A 21,936-nucleotide genomic window follows, 5' to 3' on the forward strand; every position below is an offset into this window, starting at 1 on the left:
TTGGTTTGGTTCCTGACTTTTTAACACAGTTGGTCCAAGTCCTTTGCCTTGATTTCCCCAGGTAAGGGCAAGGGAGGAGAGTAAGAAGAAAAGGGAGTCTGTAGCTTCTGAACTTTACTTTTTAGGGGTGTGTGTGTGGAATCTATGAATATGTGGGAACACATGGAAAACGTATTCACGTTTGGAAAACGTATTCACATCTGGACAACACAGATGTGCCGGGGTGTGGGGTGGGGTTGGGGGGAGTGGTCAGGGACCCAAACCACGTGTGTCCCTCCTCTGATCCCCGAACACCCAAGCACCCGGGTAACCCACCTGGGCGCCGGCAAGTCCTGCCGCTCCATAAGCCTCAGGGTAGATGGTGCCGGTGGACTCAGCTCGCCGTGGGGCAGGTCTGGGGTAGCACCCTGCGTGCGGACCAGAGTCGCCCGGCCCCGCCGCCAGCCAGCACGTGCTCGGAGCGACGCGGGCGGGCGCGGGCGGAGGCCCAGGCGGGGCGGGGGCGCGGCCGCGCGGCCACGTGACGGGCGGCGCGGGTATTAAGCGGCACGGCAGCCGCTCGGAGCCCGAGCTGGTGCTTCGCCCGCGACCCAGCGCCCAGCGTACCGCCCCGAGAGGACCGCGCGAAGGTCACCCCGCGCCCACCTGCCCGCCGCCCGCGCCTAGCCGGCTCCGCCGCGTCTCCGCCCGCCCGCCCGTCCGACCCTGCGCGCCGCGCCGCCGCCGCGACCACCGAGCGCCATGAACCAGATCGAGCCTGGTGTGCAGTACAACTACGTCTACGAGGATGACGAGTACATGATCCAGGAGGAGGAGTGGGACCGCGACCTGCTCCTCGACCCCGCCTGGGAGAAGCAGCAGAGGAAGGTCAGCCGGGGTCGCGTGCTCACCGTCTGCGGGCTCGACCCGCTTGTCCGTGTGTCCCTTTACCCGGGGGGCCTCCCGCGCGGGGTCGCCGCCGACCGGGTGGACTAGCGGGAGGGCGCTTGATGGAGGCTGTGTGGTCCCGTGTCCTAGAAGCCCGGGTGCCCCGGGAGAGAGGAGATAAAGTCCAGGGACGGTCAGGGAACTGGGCGTCGTGGGTGCGCGCGCGCGTGTGCGTGGGTGCGCGCGTGTGTCACACGAGTTACAAAACGAAAAATGTTAAGGGAAGAACAGTGCGGGCGTTTCAGTTTTAACCTGCCTTAAACCAGAATCTGAAAGAGTCTCAGGTCCGCTCCTGACCCCTCGAGTCTGTGACCTTCGCCACAGAGTTATTTGCTGGTCCCGTTGTGTTCAGTAACGCCCCCCCATCCCTCCCCAAATAAAAGAGGTCAAATGAACATCAGCTTCATTCCGATTTTCACAGGGCTGCCCCAGAGAAGAACTGGAAATCATTTATTAAATGTTCTGGGGCTTCTTGGAGAGGGATGCTGTATGATCACCAGACATTCACCCATAAAGTAATAGTTATTTCACACTCTATTTATGGTTCGTTGAGGTAAGCACACAGGGACGAGGGAGTCAGCCAGCTCTAAAAGTTCCCTGCTCATCTTCTTTGGCGCTCTCTGGGGGCCCAGTGGAACATTCCACTATTTCAAGGTTTCTTCTTGATCCCTTTGGCTAGAACTCTAGGGACGGCTCACCAGGAGGCTAAATCGCACCTCCGTTTGACTGGGCGCAGAGCCTGGCCGGGTCAGGGATGCCAACGCAGACCTGCTCACCCAACCTTCTGATGACAGTGTCCTGGCAGAAGCAAAGTGCCCTATGCTTTTTCACCCCCTGTTTTTCTTGGGGTGGGGCAAAGTGTGTTTCCCTTCTAAGGGCCTGCTTTTAAGTGGATAACGTCTTTTGACCATATGTGTGCATGGGAATGCTCTGCGTAGCTGCCACAATGGGTGATTATCTGATAGTGCTTGGTGAATAAGTGTCTGGCTGCAGGAAACACATCCCATACTCCTAACAAACAGAGGCAGAGAGGTCTCATATTTGGATGATTATCAAATAACCATTTTAGAGGGTTTTTTGGTTATTTATAAAATAACCAAATATTTTCAAATCCAGATTTTTCTTTTGTTGTCATTTCTCTGTTAAGGAGACCACTTAATAAATTATTTATTTGCAAGCTCCAGTTTAGCTACATTTCATTCTCCCTCTGAGTCCCTACCTTCTTGGAAACAGTGGAATGAGAGTGATAAGTGGAAGTTGAGTCTATAGAGGAGAATAAAATTTCAGATCTTCTACAGTTTTTAAAATGATTTATTGTGAGGGAAACACCTGGCCTGAGGATTATTACTGTTTATTATTATTGTGTCATCTGGGCTGATGGACGCATCATCAGTCAGAAAGAAGTTAAATCGTTGCTTTGATTTTTAACAGTGTGTTTCTTTTTTTAAAAAAGTTTTCCACGGTTTTTATTACTACATTTTTTTCATGGATTTTTTTTTAAGTTTTAAGTCTTGCAAAGATTGCTCTTTTTTTTCTCATGATAGGTAGTCTGCCCATCATTTTGAAAGTAATAGTCTAATCACAATAGTTTTTGTTGATTTTTTTTAAAATTACAGTATAGGGCAGAGTTAATTTTAGTTTTCAAAAGCCATATAGACATATGTCATTTGTCATATATACATATATGTATATAAAATATATGTATTCGCATACATAGTTTTTAATTATTTTACATATAATATATAATTATATATAATTTTTAATACACACTATTTGGGGATATAATTTCCTTGTTGTAATTTTTTAAAGTTTGGGGTTCCTATGTGAATATATTATTAAAACTGTATAACACTTGAAATATATTATTGAAAAACAGACATGTGCCCTGGTCCTAGTACAGAATAATGCTAAAAAGTGAGAATTAATTTTTTTTCTCAGGTAGGTTGAGTGCTGTGTTGTGACATTAGGGAAAAACAAAACAGAAGGAAATTTCCATTAGGACATGGACCTGAACAGATCCAGAAGATCCTCTATTTTCTACTTTTTGTAGAGAACTCACTCAAGGCAGTAAAATAGTTCTGAACTGGGAGGTCGTGGCAGCCAGTGCAGTGGCCTCTATTTATGTCCTATGAGCCAAACTGCTGGAACAGGACAAGGATAAAATGCCATTGTTTCTATTGTGGGCTACCTTCTCCGCACTTGCCGTTTCAGTGATATGCCGGGTATGAGATCTGTCAACAGATGCTGGTAACACATGATGACGTCTGTAGTGTTATAATGGATGTGGGGCCTAATTATATCCACAGTTCACAGAGTCTCATGGACTGTGGTAATCCTTGCTCTCTGGTATGGAATTCCTCACTACAGAGGACTTAGTAAAAGTATAGTGCTGTGTGTGTGTGAGGAGAGGTTTCTTTTTTTTACATTAATTTTGTCATCTTGACTATTTTAAAGTGTACAGTTCAGTGGTCTTAAGTACATTCATATTGTGTAGTCAGTCTCCGTAACTCTTTCCTTCTTGCAAAACCCTTTAAACTCAAACTCTGTACCATTGAGCAATAATTTTCTATTCCCCCCACCCCTAGCTCCCGGCAACCACCCTTCTACTTTCTGTCTCTATGGATTAGGCCCCTGGGGACCTCCTCCTGGACTCATACACTGTTTACCCTTTCGTGTCTGGTTGATTTCACTTAGAATCATGCCCTGTAGGTTCATCCATGTTGTGTCATGGGTCAGAATTTCCTTATTTTTAAAGCTGAATAATAATTCTCTGACTGTATGGCCCACATATTTTGTTTATCATCCATTGATGGATTCACCCATGGGTTGCTTCTACCTTTTGGTTATTGTAAACAGTGCTGTGAACATAGGTATATAAATACCTTTTCTTGACCTTGCTTTCAGTTTGGGTTTTTTTTTTTTTTTTGATTGTGTACCAAGAAGTGAAATCTCTGGTTCTTGTGGCAATAATTCGCTTTTGATTTTTTTGAGGGTGCACTGTGCTCTTGCCACAGTTTAGAAGATGTTGAATTTAGCAAGAGTGTGTACAGGTACTTCAGAGTTCTCCCCTGCTGTTTCCAGGGGTATTTGAGAATATTTGTATTCATGTAAATGGGGCTGTCTTCAGTGGACTTTTAAAACTTCCAGATCTTTGGTGCTTAGAAATAAGTTTCTCCTGGAAGCAAAGAGCACATTCAGCCTTTAATTCAACAGTGGCTTAATTGGGAGGTGACTTGTCAGAACAGCAATGCTGAATATGTGTGCTATCTCTGTGGGCACAGAGTGCTGTCCTTCACCACCCTGCAAGGCTAAAACAGGCCTTTTTAGGAAGTGACTGTGTGTTTCGGTACATAAAGGCTTCTTCCATCCTTGATCTGTAAGAGCTAGGTGATCAATACACTTTTCTGTTCATTGTCAAGAGCATAAGAGAGTTGTTCACTTATTCCACATTCAGAATTCTGATCATTTCTCATTGTTTCTAAAGAAATTCAAGTCCTGTGTAGTCACAATTTAGATGGACCAGCTCACCATTCACCTCAGTGCACCGGCTGTCAGTCCTGCCATCAGACTAAAATGTTGCCACGTGGGGTCAGGCAGTGTGGAAGGACACTTGCGTGGGAGTAGCTGCCCACAGGTCCGGATTAAATAGAGAGTTCAGAAACTGCCAGTTGCCCCTTTCCATGTTCTGATGAGCAGCTGTTGGCTTAGGATGCAGGTGCGGGCTCTTCTACCCTGCACATTGGTCCTGCGGGAATTTTTCCTGGGGAAGAAAAGGTGAGAATTGTTCCAACAAGGTGAATGATGAACCAAGGGCCTGTGCAGTGTCTCAAATTCATGAGCCCTAGATGAACCTCAACTCCGCCTGGTACTCTCTGTTTGGCCATAATTAAGTCACTAGACCTTTAGAATTGTGTATCTTCATCTGGAAAATACAGATAAGGGATTCCCTGTCTTTCTTGCCTCATAGTTTTTCAGAATCAAATGGTCAAACTAGTTTCCATCGAAGGGGCTTTGTAGACCGCACAGTGATCTGTAAATGTAAATGTTATTACTATCCTTATGCAGCCAATAGTTGTTAATTTCATCAAGCAGTGTTGATAGCAATCAGTATTGCGGTTGGACTTTCGAGGGAAAAAGAAACACATTATTTGTTCCTTAGTGATTTGGATGTAGTTTTTTTGTGTGAAGTAAGATGTACAGAGCATAAACTTTACCATTTTAACCATTTTTAGGTGTACAGCTCAGTAACATTAGTACAGTCACATCTGACCTAGAGAGGTGGGATGGGGGAGGGTGAGAAAGTCACCAAGTGGCCAGACCGGGATTCGGGCCTCGAGACACTCAGCTCCGTGATGTGCTTGCTGACATGTCTGTTATTCAAGATGTGTTTGAAGAAGTGTGAAGAAGAGAGGAGCTTAACTGAAGCCAAAGATGCAGATTCAGTCCCAGTGTTCTGTGACAACCTAGAGAAGTGGGATGCAGTGGGAGGTAGGAGGGAGGTTCAAGAGGGAGGGAACATGTGTATACTTATGGCTGATTCATGTTGATGTATGGCAGAAGCCAACCCAATATTGTAAAGTAATTGTCCTCCAATTAAAAATAAATAAATAAAAAACAAATTCAGAGAGAAAATTACATTGGTAAACTGGGGAGCCAGGTTATAGAGGACCTGGGATGCCAGGGTGAGTGTGGACTTCGAGCTCCAAGAGAGCTTTGGGGAATGCTTGAGCTAGGAGGAGCCCCGTTTCAAGTAGTTTATTGTTTGCAGAATAAACGGGAGCCGGTAAGCGCCTGAGGTGGAGGATCCAGGTAGAACTCATTACGGGGACTATACATTTCAAGTGGTGAGGATTAGAAGCAGTGTTGAGGAAGGCATTGATTTGAGAGAGATCAGGAGGGATTATAAAAAGTACTAAATAACCCCATGTGGTTCCCTGGCAGGCTGCTGTATAAATCCAATTAAGCAGACACGATCTCACCATTAGAGCTCCTGGACTTAAAACTCAAGATCGTGATATTGACAAGTAACGAAACTAACCAGGAGTACCTGCTTCTCCACTAGGAGATGTGTCTGGTCAGAAGGCTAACCATTTATGGGATGTATCATCCAATGCAGGGGGCCGAGTGCTGAGGGGCCAGTTGTGCATCCAGGTGGCTGTTGCCTAAAGAGAGGACTGGAGTTTCAGGTATCCATTGATGTCCAGAGAGAGTTGATGATGGGCAGGCTTATAAGATAGGATCTTGTAGGAGCCCTAAGAGACCTCTGCCCCCAGAGTGGCTGTTGTTCTCAAGGTGCCCTTGGTTTGCTGTGCAGAGTCACAGGTGCAGTAGCTGTAAGGTGGAGAAATCAGTCTTTTTCTCTTCATCTTCTTTTAGGTACTGTGATATGTCCTGGAGTCTGCCCTTCACCCTTCAACCTAATTCACCGAGGAAGAAACTTGAACCCCAGATAAGCTTTTCTGAGAGTGTGGGAGGAGGAATAGAACTCTTAGCTGGGAAACCTAATGAACACAGCTTCAGAAAAGTGTCAGAATGCCCTGCAGTCTATTGCTGCAGCTGGGAGACACCTACAGAAAATGCGCAGCTCCCAGGTGGGTGGGGGTGCTCCCATGACAAGCAGAGGAGTTGACACGGAATACGTTGGAGGACGGTCAGAACCGTACCACTGTTTCCCTGGGAACGGGACTAGTTCTTCCAGAAAGAACAGAAAGCAAAGATGAGGGGAAATTGCTTGCTAACTACTGTGCTAGACGAATTTCTCAGGCAGGAACATCTCAAACACAAGAGATGGGTCTGTCTAAAGAAGGCTGAAAACTATGTTTTACACAAACACCTGTCTGAGCAATTGCACACACACTTCTCAGTATACCCCTCCCCCTACATTTTCCTTGAGCAGAAACTGTCAGTAGAAGATTGTTCCCTTGCAACCTGTACTGAGGAGCAGAATAGAAGTGGAGCAGGAGCATGGCCGTTCGTTCTTTGGCAGCTGTTGATTACGGTCATGCTGGGTACCAGGGTTAGAGCATGGAGTTGGCTCTATCCCAGGCCTTAAGGGACATGCAGCATAGTTCAGGAGACAGGGGAGTGAGAAGCACAGAAGAGGGACTGGCTCACGGAATGAAGCAGAGAACATTTCCAGAGCCCCTTCTACATGGTTCCTGGTCACAGTGCTTGGAAGCATCTTCCTCTCGGGCACCCAGGTGGGGAACCTGGGAGTTAGCCTCGAGCCCTTCCTCTCTCCCAGCCCCTGTGGAGCCCACCTCCTAAAGTCCCCCAGACCCTGCCCCTTCCTCCCATCATGTGCTTTAAGGCCCTTCAGAGTCTCTGCGTTAACTGTCTGGGTTGGGGCGGTGGCCTCTGCTTCGTCACCCTTCCACACTCCGTGCTTGTGCTCAACTTATCTCCCTGAAGTGGACCAATGATGGAATACAGGGACCCTGAAGGCATGAGCAGTAGGGGAAGAATCCTCAAGAGAGTCAGAGATGGGAGAACCAGAGGAGGAAGAGAAGTACAGGAGGCAGCCCCATAGTAGTGGCTAGAGGTAACCATGGTCTGAGCTGGGAGCAAACCTAGAGCTCCCAGAAGGAAGACAAGACTGAGTTACACTTCTAACACAGCCCTTATGCACCAACCGCGCCCCCCCCCCGCCCCGCCCCCGGGAATATTTGTTAAATGAATGAATGCCAAAATACCCCTACCCTGGTTTACACCAAAACTTGGGAGCTTAGGACTTCATCTTACTCTTGACACCCCAGGTCTAAAAATATGGAAGCCTAGGTGAGCCAGAATTTATAGAAGAGGCTCATAGAGAAAGATGCTGCAGGAGTGATCTTTATGAAACATAAGCCTAGTCGTGTATTTCTACTTAAAGCCGCTCTGTGATTCTTTTTTTAAATTTATTTATTTGGCTGCCTCGGGTCTTAGGAATGGCACACGGATCTTTGACATGTTATTTGGGATCTTTCGTTGCTGCATGACGACTCTAGTTGTGGCTTGCAGGATTCATTGCTCCATGGGAACTTAGTTTGCCAGGCAGGGATTGATCCCACGTCCCCTGCGTTGCAAGGCAGATTGTTAACCATTGGACCACCAGGGTAGTCTCCCTCTGCGGTTCTTTATTGCCTTGAGGGGGGCCTTTCAGACCTCTCACAGGGGTTTGGGAGGTCAGGCCATCCTCTGTCGGCTACTCCTCTTACTCCAAGGGTTCTTGTGGTCATTGTGTTGTTTTTAGTTCATCCCTTTGCTTATACCCAAGTCCGGCCTCCTCCCCCGTTCTGGGAGTCCTTTCTGCTCAGGCCCCTCCTCTAGAACGTGGCTCACTAGATGCTCTCCTGGTCTCTCCCGTGAGCAGATGCTCTTCTTTGGTCCCCTGGGCCTACTCGGAGTCTGCACTCACATTTGTGAAGTACAGAAATTACAAGTCATATTTCGGAAAAGAATTTAGTACAGTTATTAATCATTTTTTTTTGCAATCTTTGTAACTCCATGAGCTACAGATGTATTAAATCCACCTCACACTCATGTTTAATGCTCCTTAAAGGTGTTTTCTCAAAGCATTTTCTCAAGTTCCACAAATGATGGATTTCTCCAACTTGGTTCTTATTCCAAGACTGATCCTAGAAAGAGAAGCTGCTTAATGTTTTTTAAAAGTTGCAATTTAGAGATTTGGGGAATAAAATAAAACCATACATGTAGATATATTTAAATGATAATAAAATGTGTCACTACATGAATGAACAAAATTCTGATAACCTAGATTTAATTTCACATGACTGTTTTGTCCAGATTGAAAACATCTACCCATGTAATAAAATTCCAAATTCATTGAGACAGAGAAGTATACATTTAAATTTGTTTTTCTGTATGTAAAACCTGGTAAAACAAGAATTTTTGGAAGACATGCCAGGCTTCACAGTAGCAGAATTAGAAAATAGGGAAGAGATGCAGGTGATTCTGTGGACCCTGGAAAAGAATCTACCTGGGACAGTCTTGGTATAAGCCAAATTCAGGACTACATAGTTAATGTGACTTTGAGTTGTGTTTGTTTGTTTTTGCTAGGGGTTAAATGTTAGGCATCATTCCTAGAGATTACTGTATAATGAAAATAGATTCTTATTAGTGTCTATCACAACATGAAAAGGCTTGCTATCTTAGTAAAAAACTGTTTTTTTAGTAATTGTGAAGGTCAAGAGGACAAGTAGGTGACTATGAGATTGGGGTGGGGAATGACAACAGCCTTTGATATTGAAGATATGACTGCATCTTATATAGATACTTATAACTGAGATTGGCAAATCAAGAAATCCTATCTTTTAGAGTCATGAGGGGTCTTTAAGTTACTTTATCATAGTCGAACAGGATGGGAAGATAATAATTACTTAGGAGATAATCTCATTGCTTTTTATTAGAATTTTAAGATATTTTGTACTTATTAGGTTGAACCATAGGAAATTTTTGACCTCCCCAAATTGCAGTTTCTTATGGCTCGACCCGATAAAACCACTGTATCACGGCTACTGTCCCACTATATTTGAGGTACAGTATTTGACCAAGACCTCACAGTAGCCAAGCCATAAAACTGAAATCAGCTTGTTTCTAGTCTGATTTCTAGTGCCTTTGGTATTCAACTGGGAAAATAAGGGGGTATTTAAGTTTTTGTAGCAGTTAAAATGGAAAGGTTTGGATTGAGGGATTGACAGCCCATGGAAACATTGAAAAGAAAGGTCAAGCCTAGAGATTTACATGCAGGAGTTACCTGCTCAGAGGCCAAGTTTGAAACTGTTAGGAGGGGGAAGTGGAAGATGTACCTGGCAGACGCTGAGGTGAACTAACATTGAGGGCTCCTGCAGGAAGCAGTAATTACCGAAATGAGGAAGCATTGCTTTTCTGGATGAAAACATGCATTTATTGGACGACTTGGAACCACTCAAACTGTCGAAATGTCTTTGCTTTTCTTCCTGGAGAAATCTCACCTTGGTGTTTTGTTGGAACTTTGCCATCTGAATCTGGCATTTGAATTGGTTTAGTTGCTAGAACAGAAACCCAGGGACTTGGCACCGTGGAATGGGAGCTCTTTTAGCTCATGAGATAAGTTATGGTTTCCAAAGGAAGTGAAAAGCTGTAAGAAACTATTTGTGGTGTGTGCTCAAGTCTGTGACATAGAATCCTTCTGCAACTGGAGTGGCCAAGGCGGGGCCTTCTTGAGGAAGACTTTGTTGCAAATTTGTAAGGATTATTAAGAGAAGTAGTTTCATGACTGAAAAGAATTAGTTTCCTCTTAACATACCAAATGTAGCATTCAACCACAAGGTAGATTTCTCTTTTCTGTTTTTGTTTATTATTATTATTTGGCTGCAACATGCAGCATGTGGGATTTAGTTCCCCAACTAGGGATTGAACCCACGCACCCTGAATTGGAAGCTCAGAGTTTTAACCACTGGACTGCCAAGGATGTCCCTAATATTTCCTTTGATTTTTCCTTTCACCCTTAGGTTACCTAGAAATGTGTTATTTCCACTTATCTGGGAATTTTATGGAGGGCTTTTTGTTTCTGATTTCTAACTTAATTCTATTATGGTCTGAGATACTTTGTAAGACTTATATCCTTTTAAATTTATTGAGAGTTGTTTTGTGGCTCTGAATATGATATATCTTGCTGCTCATGCTGGTTATTCATAATCCCCAAGTCTCATTTGAGTGATTCAAAGTGCCCATAATAGAAACCTGCATACACAGTGGGTTTTGTTATAGGAGAGAAAGACTGAGCTCTGGGAGTCATGACTGCCAAGGAAGTCCCAACTTTTTCTGTTTTATTGTTTATAAAATTTTAAAAATGAGATGAATGGTGGTCCTCATTTAGGTGTTTTGTTTCAAGTTTTTTTTTAATCTTGTTTATATTTGTTTTTTCAGCATAACAATACAAGAAAAATATTCCAATAAGACAGTAAAAATGATCTTTTAAAATGTGGATTTTTTGCTAGTGGATTAAAAAAAGAGGGGGAGGGGCTTTGGCACATGGTTCCCAGTATTCCAAGCTATTCACTGTTATATGGCAGAGCAGCTCTTTATTGAGAATTTCCAGGCACTGTTTCAACCATCTATATTATTTTATTCCAATGTCATGGCAGTCTTAAGAGATGAGTAGTGTGATTCTTACTTTTCCATTAGGGAGGTTAAGTAGCCCACCTACGGGTGGTTGAGGGTGGGGAAGTGGTGGCTGGGAAAGGTACACAGAATTTTGTCTGTATTACAAAGATATTATCTTTCACAATCAAAATTTTATAAAATACAGAGGTGCTAATTATTTTATTGTGTATTTTGATCTGCAAGTGGCAGAGCTGAATTTTGTATCCAGGTGACTTAACTCCAGAGGAGGTGCTTTTATTTTTATTTTTAAAAGATTTATCTTGTTGAAGTTTGGTTGATTTACAATGTTGTGTTAATTTCTGCTGTACAACAAAGTGATTCCGTTATATACATGTATTCTTTTTCATATTCTTTTCCATTATAGTTTCTTACAGGATATTGAATATAGTTCTCTATGTTATACAGTAGGACCTTTATCCATTATATATTGGATTGAACCAAAATATGGGTTGATCAGAAAATTCATTCAGGTTTTCTCATAACATCTTATGCAAAAACTCTAATGAACTTTTTGGCCAACCCAAAATATAATAGTTTGCATCTGCTAAACCCAGATTCCCAATGCATCCCTCCCCCAAACCCCCGTTTGAAAGGGGGTGTGTGTCTGGATTTTTAATTTCTAAGTGGGTTAAGGGGGACTATCTGATGAGAATGAGAAGACTAAATCTGAGACATGGAAAATATTGTCCTTCCAAGATTTTCCCATAGTCAGGCTCTAGCAATCACTCTATCCCACAGAAATCCCAGAGGAGGAGCACAGGGACCCCAGGAAAAGCCAACTACATCTTTCAAATGGAGGCTTCTTGGACATGCCACTAAGGGCACATCTTTGGAATTAACTGCTGGTCTGTCTGACACAGTTCCAAAAAGAAACTGGAGTTCAGGATGCCTAAGGAATTGAGTCAGTTCCCTTTTGGAACGAGAAAAGGAGACTTCCAGAGGCAAGGGTGTAGATTAGATCCATCTTCCAGCAGACATGATGTCTTAGTGGACAAGGATGCTCGCCAAGACTTGGGCTCCACAGACATTTGGCCAGTGGCAGTGCCAAGGACTCCCTTCACTTTACATTGAAAATACCCTGCCTTTCTTTTATTTATTTTTAACTTATTATAGAAAATTTCAAGCATACCCAGAAGCAGAGAGAACATATAGTGAATCCCTCTGAACCCTACCGGGCAAGTTTCACAAATAAAGGATGCCCGGCTCTTCCCCCTACCTCAGCTTTATTGAGGTGTCATTGAGAAGTGAAAAATTGTATATATTTAGTATGCCACATGTTTTGATAAATGTGTACATTGTGAAGTAATTACCAGGGATGTGCAATCCTAAAAGGAAAAAAAAAAAGTTATGTTCAACAGATGCTTTATTCTCTAAACCAAATTGTGAAGCAAAATTGCCAAGTGAGCCAATTGTTGCCTTCCCTGTTTTCAAAGTTCTGGCTCCTCCCCCAGACCCAGGCTTCCTGCTACCTGCTTTTTGACCATCCAGGTCTCTTCCCTGCTCTGCTTGGACTCCTCTCCTTACCCCCAGTTCCCCTGATAATTTCTCACAGTATTATGATTATGCTATGATTGTCTATTCCTAAAAACTAAAGATTTTTAGGCAAGATCTGCCTTTCCAAGGATCATCAGTTTTTTTTAACTTTTTTTTTGGCTGCATTGGGTCGTGGTTGCTGTGCACAGGCTTTCCCTAGTTGTGAGGAGTGGGGGCTCCGCTCTAGTTGTGGTGTGCAGACTTGTCATTGCAGAGGCTTCTCTTGTTGCAGAGCACAGGTTCTAGGGCACAAAGGTTTCCGTGGTTGTAGCACGCAGGCTTAGTTGCCTCACAGCATGTGGAATCTTCTGGGACCAGAGATCAAACCATTGGTAGGTGGAGTCTTAACCGCTGGACCACCAGGAGTGTCCAGGGGATCATCAATATTTTAACGGTGACCTTTCTAAGACAATAATGCTGTTGTCTTATTCCTGGTTCCAAGAAGAACCCTAATGGTGAATTTCAGGCTCGGAAGGGGAAGAGAACAAAATTGTGCCAAGAAACCTCTGTTGGCAGAGGCACAGGCTTTTAACATCCTGTAAACTTGGTGGATGGGTTCACCGAAGTTTGTGAGAAGGCAGTACTGGTAGGCCATTTCTCTTCTCTTGCTGCAGACTGATCAGATAAATTGATCCCATAGCCTCCTTCAGGTTTATTGGTCTGACTCCTGTGACCATTGCTTTTACTGCTTTGAGTGGGGACCTTGAATTTGAGACAGGAGGTGGGAACAGTGTCTGAAGATGCTGAATTTGATACCTCTGCATCTTTATTTCCTCCACCATCCCCAGAAGAGAGCCAGAGGAAGGAGTCGAACAGACATCTAACATGGCTTTGGGGAAAGGTTATTTTTAGGGGCAGCCTTGCCAAGACTGCTTCCGGAGCTTTTATTTAGACATAGATCAGGTCCTCGCCTGCTTAGGTTTGTGAATTTCTAGGGGAGGCCTGGAAGGGATAGGGACTATCTGCGTGTAGCAGTTCCAGGCCACCTCCTTCCTTGCAAAGATTGATTTTATTTGTTTCCCACCTTTATTGAGGTGTAATAGACATTTAACACTCTGTTGGTTGAAGGCATATAGCATGATGCCCATCTCTCAGATTTTCAGTTCTTTATGAAAGGTAATGAGGAAGAGGGAGAGATTGATCCCAGAGGTCAGGTGACCCCCTCATCTAGGTTTTCCCAAGACAATCTCAGTTGTGGCTCTTGTCCCAGAGTAACTATAAATAGTGTCACCTTTGACCCTCAGAGGTGGTCCGGCTTAGACTTTAAATTCTGTGGTCACTCTGTTCAGAGGAGATACACAAGGCCATTTCAGAGAAGGTTAAAATAATATTGAGACCCAAATAATTTGTATATTGGACAATAATGCCTTTTCTGAAAGTTCTGGCCTATTTCTGAAGTTGAAAAAATGCAAATATTAGTGAATGAGAGTTCTAAAACTTCGACAGATTTAAATATCACAGCCCAGTAATTTCTGAGTCTTCTAACTCATGAATCCTTTGGAAGACCAAGCGTTGCAGCCAGCAGTGGGAGTGAGCCCTATATCTGAGAAGTATGGGACCACTGACCTTACTGGAGGCCTCCTGTGGGCCAGGTTTCCCTCTGAGATCCACATCACCGTTGTCATTTTGGTAGTTTGTATACCGTCTGTGTAGTCTTGTAAGTAATATTTATGCTCATACCTCAGATAGTTTGATAATAATATGTGCTAGACTTTAAGGGTGCTGATTTTGCACGTCTAGAAAATTAAGGATTTTCTTTACCAGTGGCTCAGGGTAAAGAGGTCGCCTGCCAATGCAGGAGACATGGGTTTAATCCCTGATCCCTGATTCAAGCAACTAAGCCCATGCTGCAGAGTTATTAAGCTTGTGCTCTGGTGCCTGGGAGCCGCAACTACCGAGCCCCTCTGCTGCAGCTTCTGAAGCCCAGGCACCCAGGAGCCTGTGACCCACAACAAAAGACGCCACAGCAGTGAGAAGCTCACACATCGCAACTATCGAGTAGCCCCTGCTTGCAGCAGCTAGAGGAAGCCCATGTAGCAAAGAAGACCCAGCACAGTAAAAAATAAATAATAAAAGTAAATAAAAACTTAAAGTGCTAATCACTCAGCCATGTCCAACTCTTTGCAACCGCATAGACTGTAGCCCACAAGGCTACTCTGTCCACGGAATTCTCTAGGCAAGAATACTGGAGTGGACAGTATTGTCCTAGAGTAACTATAAATAGTGTCACCTTTGACCCTCAGAGGTGGTCCGGCTTAGACTTTAAATTCTGTGGTCACTCTGTTCAGAGGAGATACACAAGGCCATTTCAGAGAAGGTTAAAATAATATTGAGACCCAAATAATTTGTCTATTGGACAATAATGCCTTTTCTGAAAATTCTGGCCTATTTCTGAAGTTGAAAAAATGCAAATACTAGAGCTCTTCCCTTCTGCAGCGGATCTTCCTGACCCAGGAATCAAACCCGGGTCTCCTGCATTGCAGGTGGATTCTTGACCACCTGAGCCACCAGGGAAGCCCAAAAAATCTGAGTTAAACATTATTAAAATATCTGGACCTATTTCCAAGGTCAGATCTCTAAGTTTGTTTTTTATGACAGCTTAAATCTTTTTCTTAAAAAAATTATACATATCTTTAGAGACTTGAAAGTCTGATAGTAAAGTGGGAATAAGTATATTTAATGTCAGATAAAATTGCGTTTAATGTGAAATTGTCCCTTCTGTGATGAGACACAGATAGAGTAGTCGCCATGGGAGTCCTTTAAGGACTTGGTCAGGAAACAGGGAAATTGCTGTCAGAAATACCTGGAGGGTGACCGTGGGTCTATTGCTGTCACTGGTGTCTGGGTAACTAGACACTAAGGACTCCAAAGGATTTTTCCTCCATGGCCTTGGACTTGGACAGGGTGTACCTTCTCCACGGGGCATTTTTTGTTGTTGCTGGAGTATAGTTGATTTACAATGTTCTATTAGCTTCAGGAATATAGCAAAGTGAATCGGTTATACATAGACATATGTCCATTCTTGTCTTTTTAAAGATTCTTTTCCCATATAGGCCATTACAGAGTGTTGAGTAGAATTCTCTGTGCTATGCAGTAGGTTCTTATCACTTATCTATTTTATATGACATTTTAAAATGTGATATTGAACTAGGGATTTCTACTGTGAAACTTACCCCCCAAAAAAGCCTTGAAGTAGCACTTTATCAAGTGATTAACTTCAGAAATTTAGACTTGCTGGAGTATGTCCAATTTAAGTCACTTTCCTTTTTCAGGTAGAATGACAAAGGCTGAGGAAAGTAAAGCTAGTTAGCATAATTACAGCTAACCAGAGAAGGGCAGAGAATCTAACCTAACAGATTGTATAGGCTTTCCTAAACTACTTTTTGGAGATACATTTTCAAATAATTGCCCAAGTCATATGTCTTTATTACAGAAAATATGGAGAAGAAATTTTTTAAAGTCACACCATAGAGAAAACCAGTGTTAACATTTTGTCCTATTGCCTGCTAGATGACTTGAGGCCATAGTTGAAAAGCATATATTTATGTTTTACACTATAATATATATTGTCTAAATGGCTTAGAATATGAAGACTTTTGAACACTTTGCCCTCAGCATGAGCCCTAGGGAAGAACTTCTTGATGGAGGAAGTGCCAGCCTGATTCCCTCCAGTGGCAGGAGCTTTGGAAATGCGCAGCTTCCCTTTTTCGTAGCCCTTCTGCTTTCCAGAGCTTTCCCTGTATGTAGTGAAAACCTGTGGATGGAACTGCCTGGGGACTGTTACCCACTTAGAACCGTGCTAGGGTTCAAACCACCAGCACAAAGCACGTGGCGTATTCCAGAGAGCCATTTCCTTCAAAATAAGCACTTTTAATTTTTCTGTGTAGGCAACCATTTATTTGGGTCCCTGAAAATAGTAACAATATGGTGAAGTTGAATTAAAGTATATTTATTTTGCTGTCTGGGTAGAACAAGCTGCTTCCCCAGTTGCCGGGATGGACTCGGGGGAGGGGACGGGGAGGGGGAAAAACATCAGTAAGCTTTTCTTTAAGCTTGAATTCATCCTCAAGAAGAGGGTCATGAAAGTACAATGAATGCTGCTCTTGCCTATAACCAAGGAACAGTTGGGTGTGCCCTGACCCAGAGCCGTGTCTTGCACATAATTACCCAGGCTCCAAGGGAACAAGTTATTTTGGGAAGCATAGCTCAGGATCAATCATATGTAAGGCTGTTTGTTGGGAGCCTTAAATGCTTGCTTACCAGAAAGTCCTCAAAGGAATTCTTCACCGAGGTTGTGCCAGCTTGCGGGAGGCAGGTGTGACCCCACGCAACTCCCAGCCAGAGGCTAAGTCAGGTTGTTGGCCTCAGGAAATCTTTAAGCTCAAATGACCAGGCATCAGTAGCTTTCATGTGGTTCTTTGAACTTATCTTTTTTTTTTTTTTGGTTCTAATACTTTAAAACAAAAATGACCAAAACTTTGATTCTGTGGATATTTGATTTGGTACGCATATGCTTCCAGTCCTAAAATTGTTTGGGAAGTAATTGCATATTGCTAATCTTAACTTCCTTTTTTTCCATTTAACAGTTAAGATGGGGAGTTTCATCAAGATCATTTAATTGCCCTTTAGAAGACAGAAAGCTGTAACTTTTTAGAAAATTTATTTTTAACTGGATAATTACTTTACAGTGTTATGTTGGTTTCTGCTGTACAGCAGTGTTGAATCAACGGTAAGTATACATAAATCCCCTCCCTTTGAGCCTCCCTCCCACCCATCTAGTCACCACTGAGCACCAAGCTGAGCTCCCTGTGCTATACAGAAGTTCCCCACTAGCTGTTTTACACGTGGTAATGTATATCTGTCAATGCTGCTCTCTTAATTTGTCCCACCATCTCTTTCCACTGCTGTGTCCACAAGTCGGTTCTCTCAAGAATTGAAAAACATCCCTTGGAATTAAAGGTAGTTTGGATTGCAAACTAGTACCTGGTCTGTGGCTCAGAGAACTGTTGCTGTCCTTGCTAGGTTGCCTCTGTCTTGAGGGCTATAGAGATGTAAAGATGAGTAATTGCAGCTGAAAAGTAAGAAATAGGGAATGAGTAATGAAGACTCCTGTAAGTGGTAATAAAATGTTTGTAGGGAATTTTCTTGAGTGGGGAGGAAATTAACAGATGGAAATATACTTTAGCCTCCAGAGAAATGTATGATTTTTTATGAAACAGAGAAAAGTGCTAAATAATTCAACCCAAATCCAATATTATTTATGGTGATCTGTGTAAGAGGGAACACGGGGACACACATTGGGATTGAAATGAAAAAGGAATGCAGTAAGCTGAGACTTCTGACAGTTGTCATTTTCACAGGACAAGGGACGTGTACTGTCGTTAATATCAGCGAGTGATAGACTCCAGTTAGTTCACTGTTTCATTCTTTTTTGTAACATTTTTGTTCATGTCCTTTTTATTTTTTATTGTAATATAGTTGATTTACAATATTGTGTTAGTTTCTGGTATACAGCAAAGTGATTCAGTTATATATCCATACATATGTGTATGTATATATATATATTAGCATATTCTTTTTTGCATTCTTCTCCATTATGATTTATTACAGAATATTGACTATAGTTCCCTGTGCTCTACAGTAGGTAGGACCTTGTCATTTATTTTATATATATTAGTTTGTATCTGCTAACCCTAAATTACTAATTTATCGCTCCCCCACCCTCATCCCTCTTTGGTAACCGTGTGTTTGTTTTCTGCAGATATCATTCTTGTGCATTGATTACTACTGGCCTTCATCAAAATCAGATCAGTAAAATTTAGATTGGAATAGTGAATATTTTAGCACATTTGAATGTTTACCTCTTTTTAGAAGAAAGACTCTATAAGACAGTTCTTAAGTAAAGGTAAAATCACGACTCTCATATAAGCAGAAAAATAAATACGTGTTAAAGATGATGTTTAACTAACTCATGAGAAACTGGAGAGCTGTTCCAGCTGGTTCAAAAGAGAACCTGAAGTACAGTTGTACATTTATAGATTAGGAGTATTGAAACTAATGTCCGAATAGCGGCAGATTCTTTTCGATGGGAGCAAGGAGGATTGTCCCTGAACTGAACAAAAGGCATTCCCTTCTGTAGAAAAGAACCGGGCTGCATTGCTTACTCATCTAGTGGTTAGATACATGAGCTGTAGAATAGCGTGGAAGGGGTGCTGTAGCCAGTGCACCACTTGACCTTCAGAGCTCAGATTTTTCCTAACATAAAGTACCTTATTATGTTAAAATTTTATTTATTTTTTAGTTGAAGGTAGTTGTTTTACAGAGTTTTGTTGTTTTCTGTCAAACATCAACATGAGTCAGCCATAGGTATACATATATCTCCTCCCTCTTGAACCTCCCTATATTACCTTATTTAGCTATTTCCTCTTTCCAAATTCCATGACTTTAATCTGTCCCATCCTTTCTGGAAGTTATGAAGGAGACTCCATATATCAGACAGATCATTCCTTAAACCAGAATTAGTCTGGGCTAGACTTGGCTTTGTTTAAAACCTGAAAAGCATTTTTGTCCCATCAGGTAGCCTTGAGGATCATTAGCACATTTTTTTTATCTATTCTGAACATCCAGGGACTAAATGGAAGTCAGTTTTATGAACCTGGTGATTGAAGCCTAAAATTCATGATGAAAACCAGAGCTGGTTAGGACTGTGTTTTCAAGGGCTGGGAAAGCCATTTTTACCCTCCCCACTTCAGGTGTCACCCATTAGCCAGATTCTATTTTTAGATCCTCTTCAGTAGTGAGGATTTTTATGAGTAGTGAGCCATTTTTTGGGAGACAAGATTATAGACTCCTTTTTATTTTATTTTTTTAAACATTTAAGGGTTCTCTAGTTAAGTTTGACATAATAAGAATCTTCAAAAGCCTGGAACTTGACCAGATAGAGACTTCTAGCTCTGCAGTGGTTTTTATTTTTTCAGTTTAAAAAATCTGTTAGCTGTCTTCTTTGTCCCAAAAAGTCAAACAAGATGTTATTCAGCAAATAGTTACTGAGTGCCACTGTGTCCCAGGATAAAGTGTCTGGAACACAAAACAAAAATCCCATCTTTGGGAATTCCCTGGCGGCCCAATGGTTAGGACTCTGAGCTTCCAAGCTGGGGGTCAGGGAACCAAGTTTCCCACAAAATGTGTGGTGCAGGAAAAAAAAAAAAATCCCAGATTCCCTGTGTGTCACTCTCACAGACATTTTTAGAATGTTCCAGGTGATGGTGTCACCCACCAGGTATTTCTGAGAGGATTTTTCCTGCTCCCTTACCAAGTCCTTAAAGCCCTCTCATGGTGACAGCCCTACTTGAGTTGCTCGTAGGCTTTGACACTCCTTAATTAGAGATTGTTAGCTATTCTCACATTGCCTAGAAAGAAAGCCTGAAGCCTACTTGTAGGCAGTATTTGTTGGGGATGAATCAGTGGGAAAAGACTGCCTCTCTTTTTTTTTTCTCTTACTTTGTCTTTGAGTCATTAAATTTGTGTTTATGTGTATTCCTGATACTCAGATGAAAAGCTGTATGTTGGTACTGTTAAGGCTCCAATTTATTTATGACTGAAATTGTCACAATTTAAGCTTGAAGTATTAAAAACTTGAATGGGTCCTGGCTCTGTATGGGTTCATACAGGTGTACCTGCTGGGTGCTGCGTTCATTAGGTGATACAAAGGTGAATAAGGCAGGACTAGAGAGTACTGCGGAGAAGGCAGTGGCACCCCACTCCAGCACTCTTGCCTGGAAAATCCCATGGATGGAGGAGCCTGGTAGGCTGCAGTTCATGGGGTCGCTAAGAGTCGGACATGACTGAGCCACTTCACTTTGACTTTTCACTTTCATACATTGGAGAAGGAAATGGCAACCCACTCCAGTGTTCTTGCCTGGAGAATCCCAGAGACGGGGGAGCCTGGTGGGCTGCCGTCTCTAGGGTTGCACAGAGTCGGACATGACTGAAGCGACTTAGCAGCAGCAGCAGCGGAGACTACTGTGTTCATTTTGTGGATCTTTGATGCATAGTCTGTGCCTGTGGGCATGTGGAAAGCCTGAGAAACCAGTTGTGGGCCTTCCATTTGCAATGGAGTGCAATGGAATTTGCCTTTTTGCATGAGTTAACTTTAAGGCTGTTTGTATCTAATGTATCATGAACCAAATTCTGATTTCCATGTAGCCCTTCATATTAACTCTGCCTTAGGAGTAAGTTTTTTTTTAATGCATGGACAAAATATTTTTACTCTTTATGAGCAAACACTAGTATTGTAAGCACCTTGTACCCTGAGGAAGTTAAGATATGCCAGTGGTGTCCTCGTTTCTTTGAATGGTGGGGTGAGTTTATGTGATAAACCAGGAAAGGTAGAGAACTGGTGTGGTTCTGGGTCCGTGCATCCCTCGCTGTCTGTGTATAGCAGCAGTCTATGAAATGTGCTGAACTGACAGTGCGTTTATACTCGTTTATCAGAGATGGAGTATCTCCTATGCTCAGGTAGACATAAATTGTGACCATGGACTGTCTTTATTTTTCTATGCAGTGACTTACTTCCCTTTCCATTGAAACCCCAAAGCACCTCAAATTTCTTTGAATTTCCATCACCTACTGCTTGCTGTTCTCTTGTGTTCCTGTAGCATTTATATTTGCAAAATATTTTGCAGTCCCCTACAATTCATCATACTTCCCAGCCAACTCGTTGTATTAGGTTCATGATGCATTGCTTAGGGGAAGAAATAAGCCACAGGATTGGCAGAGGCAAACTATTATTTATAGGACGGATAAACAACAAGTCCCACTGTCTAGCACGGGGAGCTATATTCAATATCCTGTAATAAACCATAATGAAAAAGAATATGACGAAAATATATATGTGTATAACTGAGTCACTTTGCTATACAGCAGAAATTAACACAACATGGCAAGCCAGTTGTACTTCAGTGAAATTTAAAAAAAGAAAAAATGTCACAGGAAAGATGAGCTGACTTGCCCACACCAGACGCTGAGTTGGTCACAGAGCCAAGCTCAGGCTTTTAGAACTGGTGATTTTTAAGGACTGCTAACCTGAGCTGTTGTGTGCTATGTTATCCAGCAGGATCTTGGAGACTAAGCAGAGATTTATGGCCAGAGAATAAAAGGGCTACCCACCATGCCGTTAGCTGCCTGGTTATGCCAGTTATGAGAATGTTAGGGCCCCAAATGGACTTCCGAGATGTCTGGTAATTGATTGCAGTGCATGCAGCGTCCTTAGAAGGAACACTCTTCTACTTACTTACTTCTTGCTTTGATTCACTTTTTTAAAATGTTGTG

General features: G+C 42.7%; 1 protein-coding gene across 1 annotated transcript in view; it reads left to right on the top strand.

The window, feature by feature from the left end:
- The first annotated feature begins 509 nt into the window (after positions 1–509).
- Positions 510–21,936, top strand: part of ACTN2 (actinin alpha 2) — a 78,554-nt gene continuing 57,127 nt past the window's right edge. The window contains exon 1 of the mRNA XM_061404929.1: positions 510–867. Within this exon, the coding sequence (XP_061260913.1) occupies positions 742–867 (126 nt within the window). The 5' untranslated portion in view covers positions 510–741. The remainder of the gene's footprint in view (positions 868–21,936) is intronic.

The sequence above is a fragment of the Bos javanicus genome, chromosome 28, assembly GCF_032452875.1.
Source record: "Bos javanicus breed banteng chromosome 28, ARS-OSU_banteng_1.0, whole genome shotgun sequence".
In the NCBI taxonomy this organism is placed as follows: domain Eukaryota; kingdom Metazoa; phylum Chordata; class Mammalia; order Artiodactyla; family Bovidae; genus Bos; species Bos javanicus.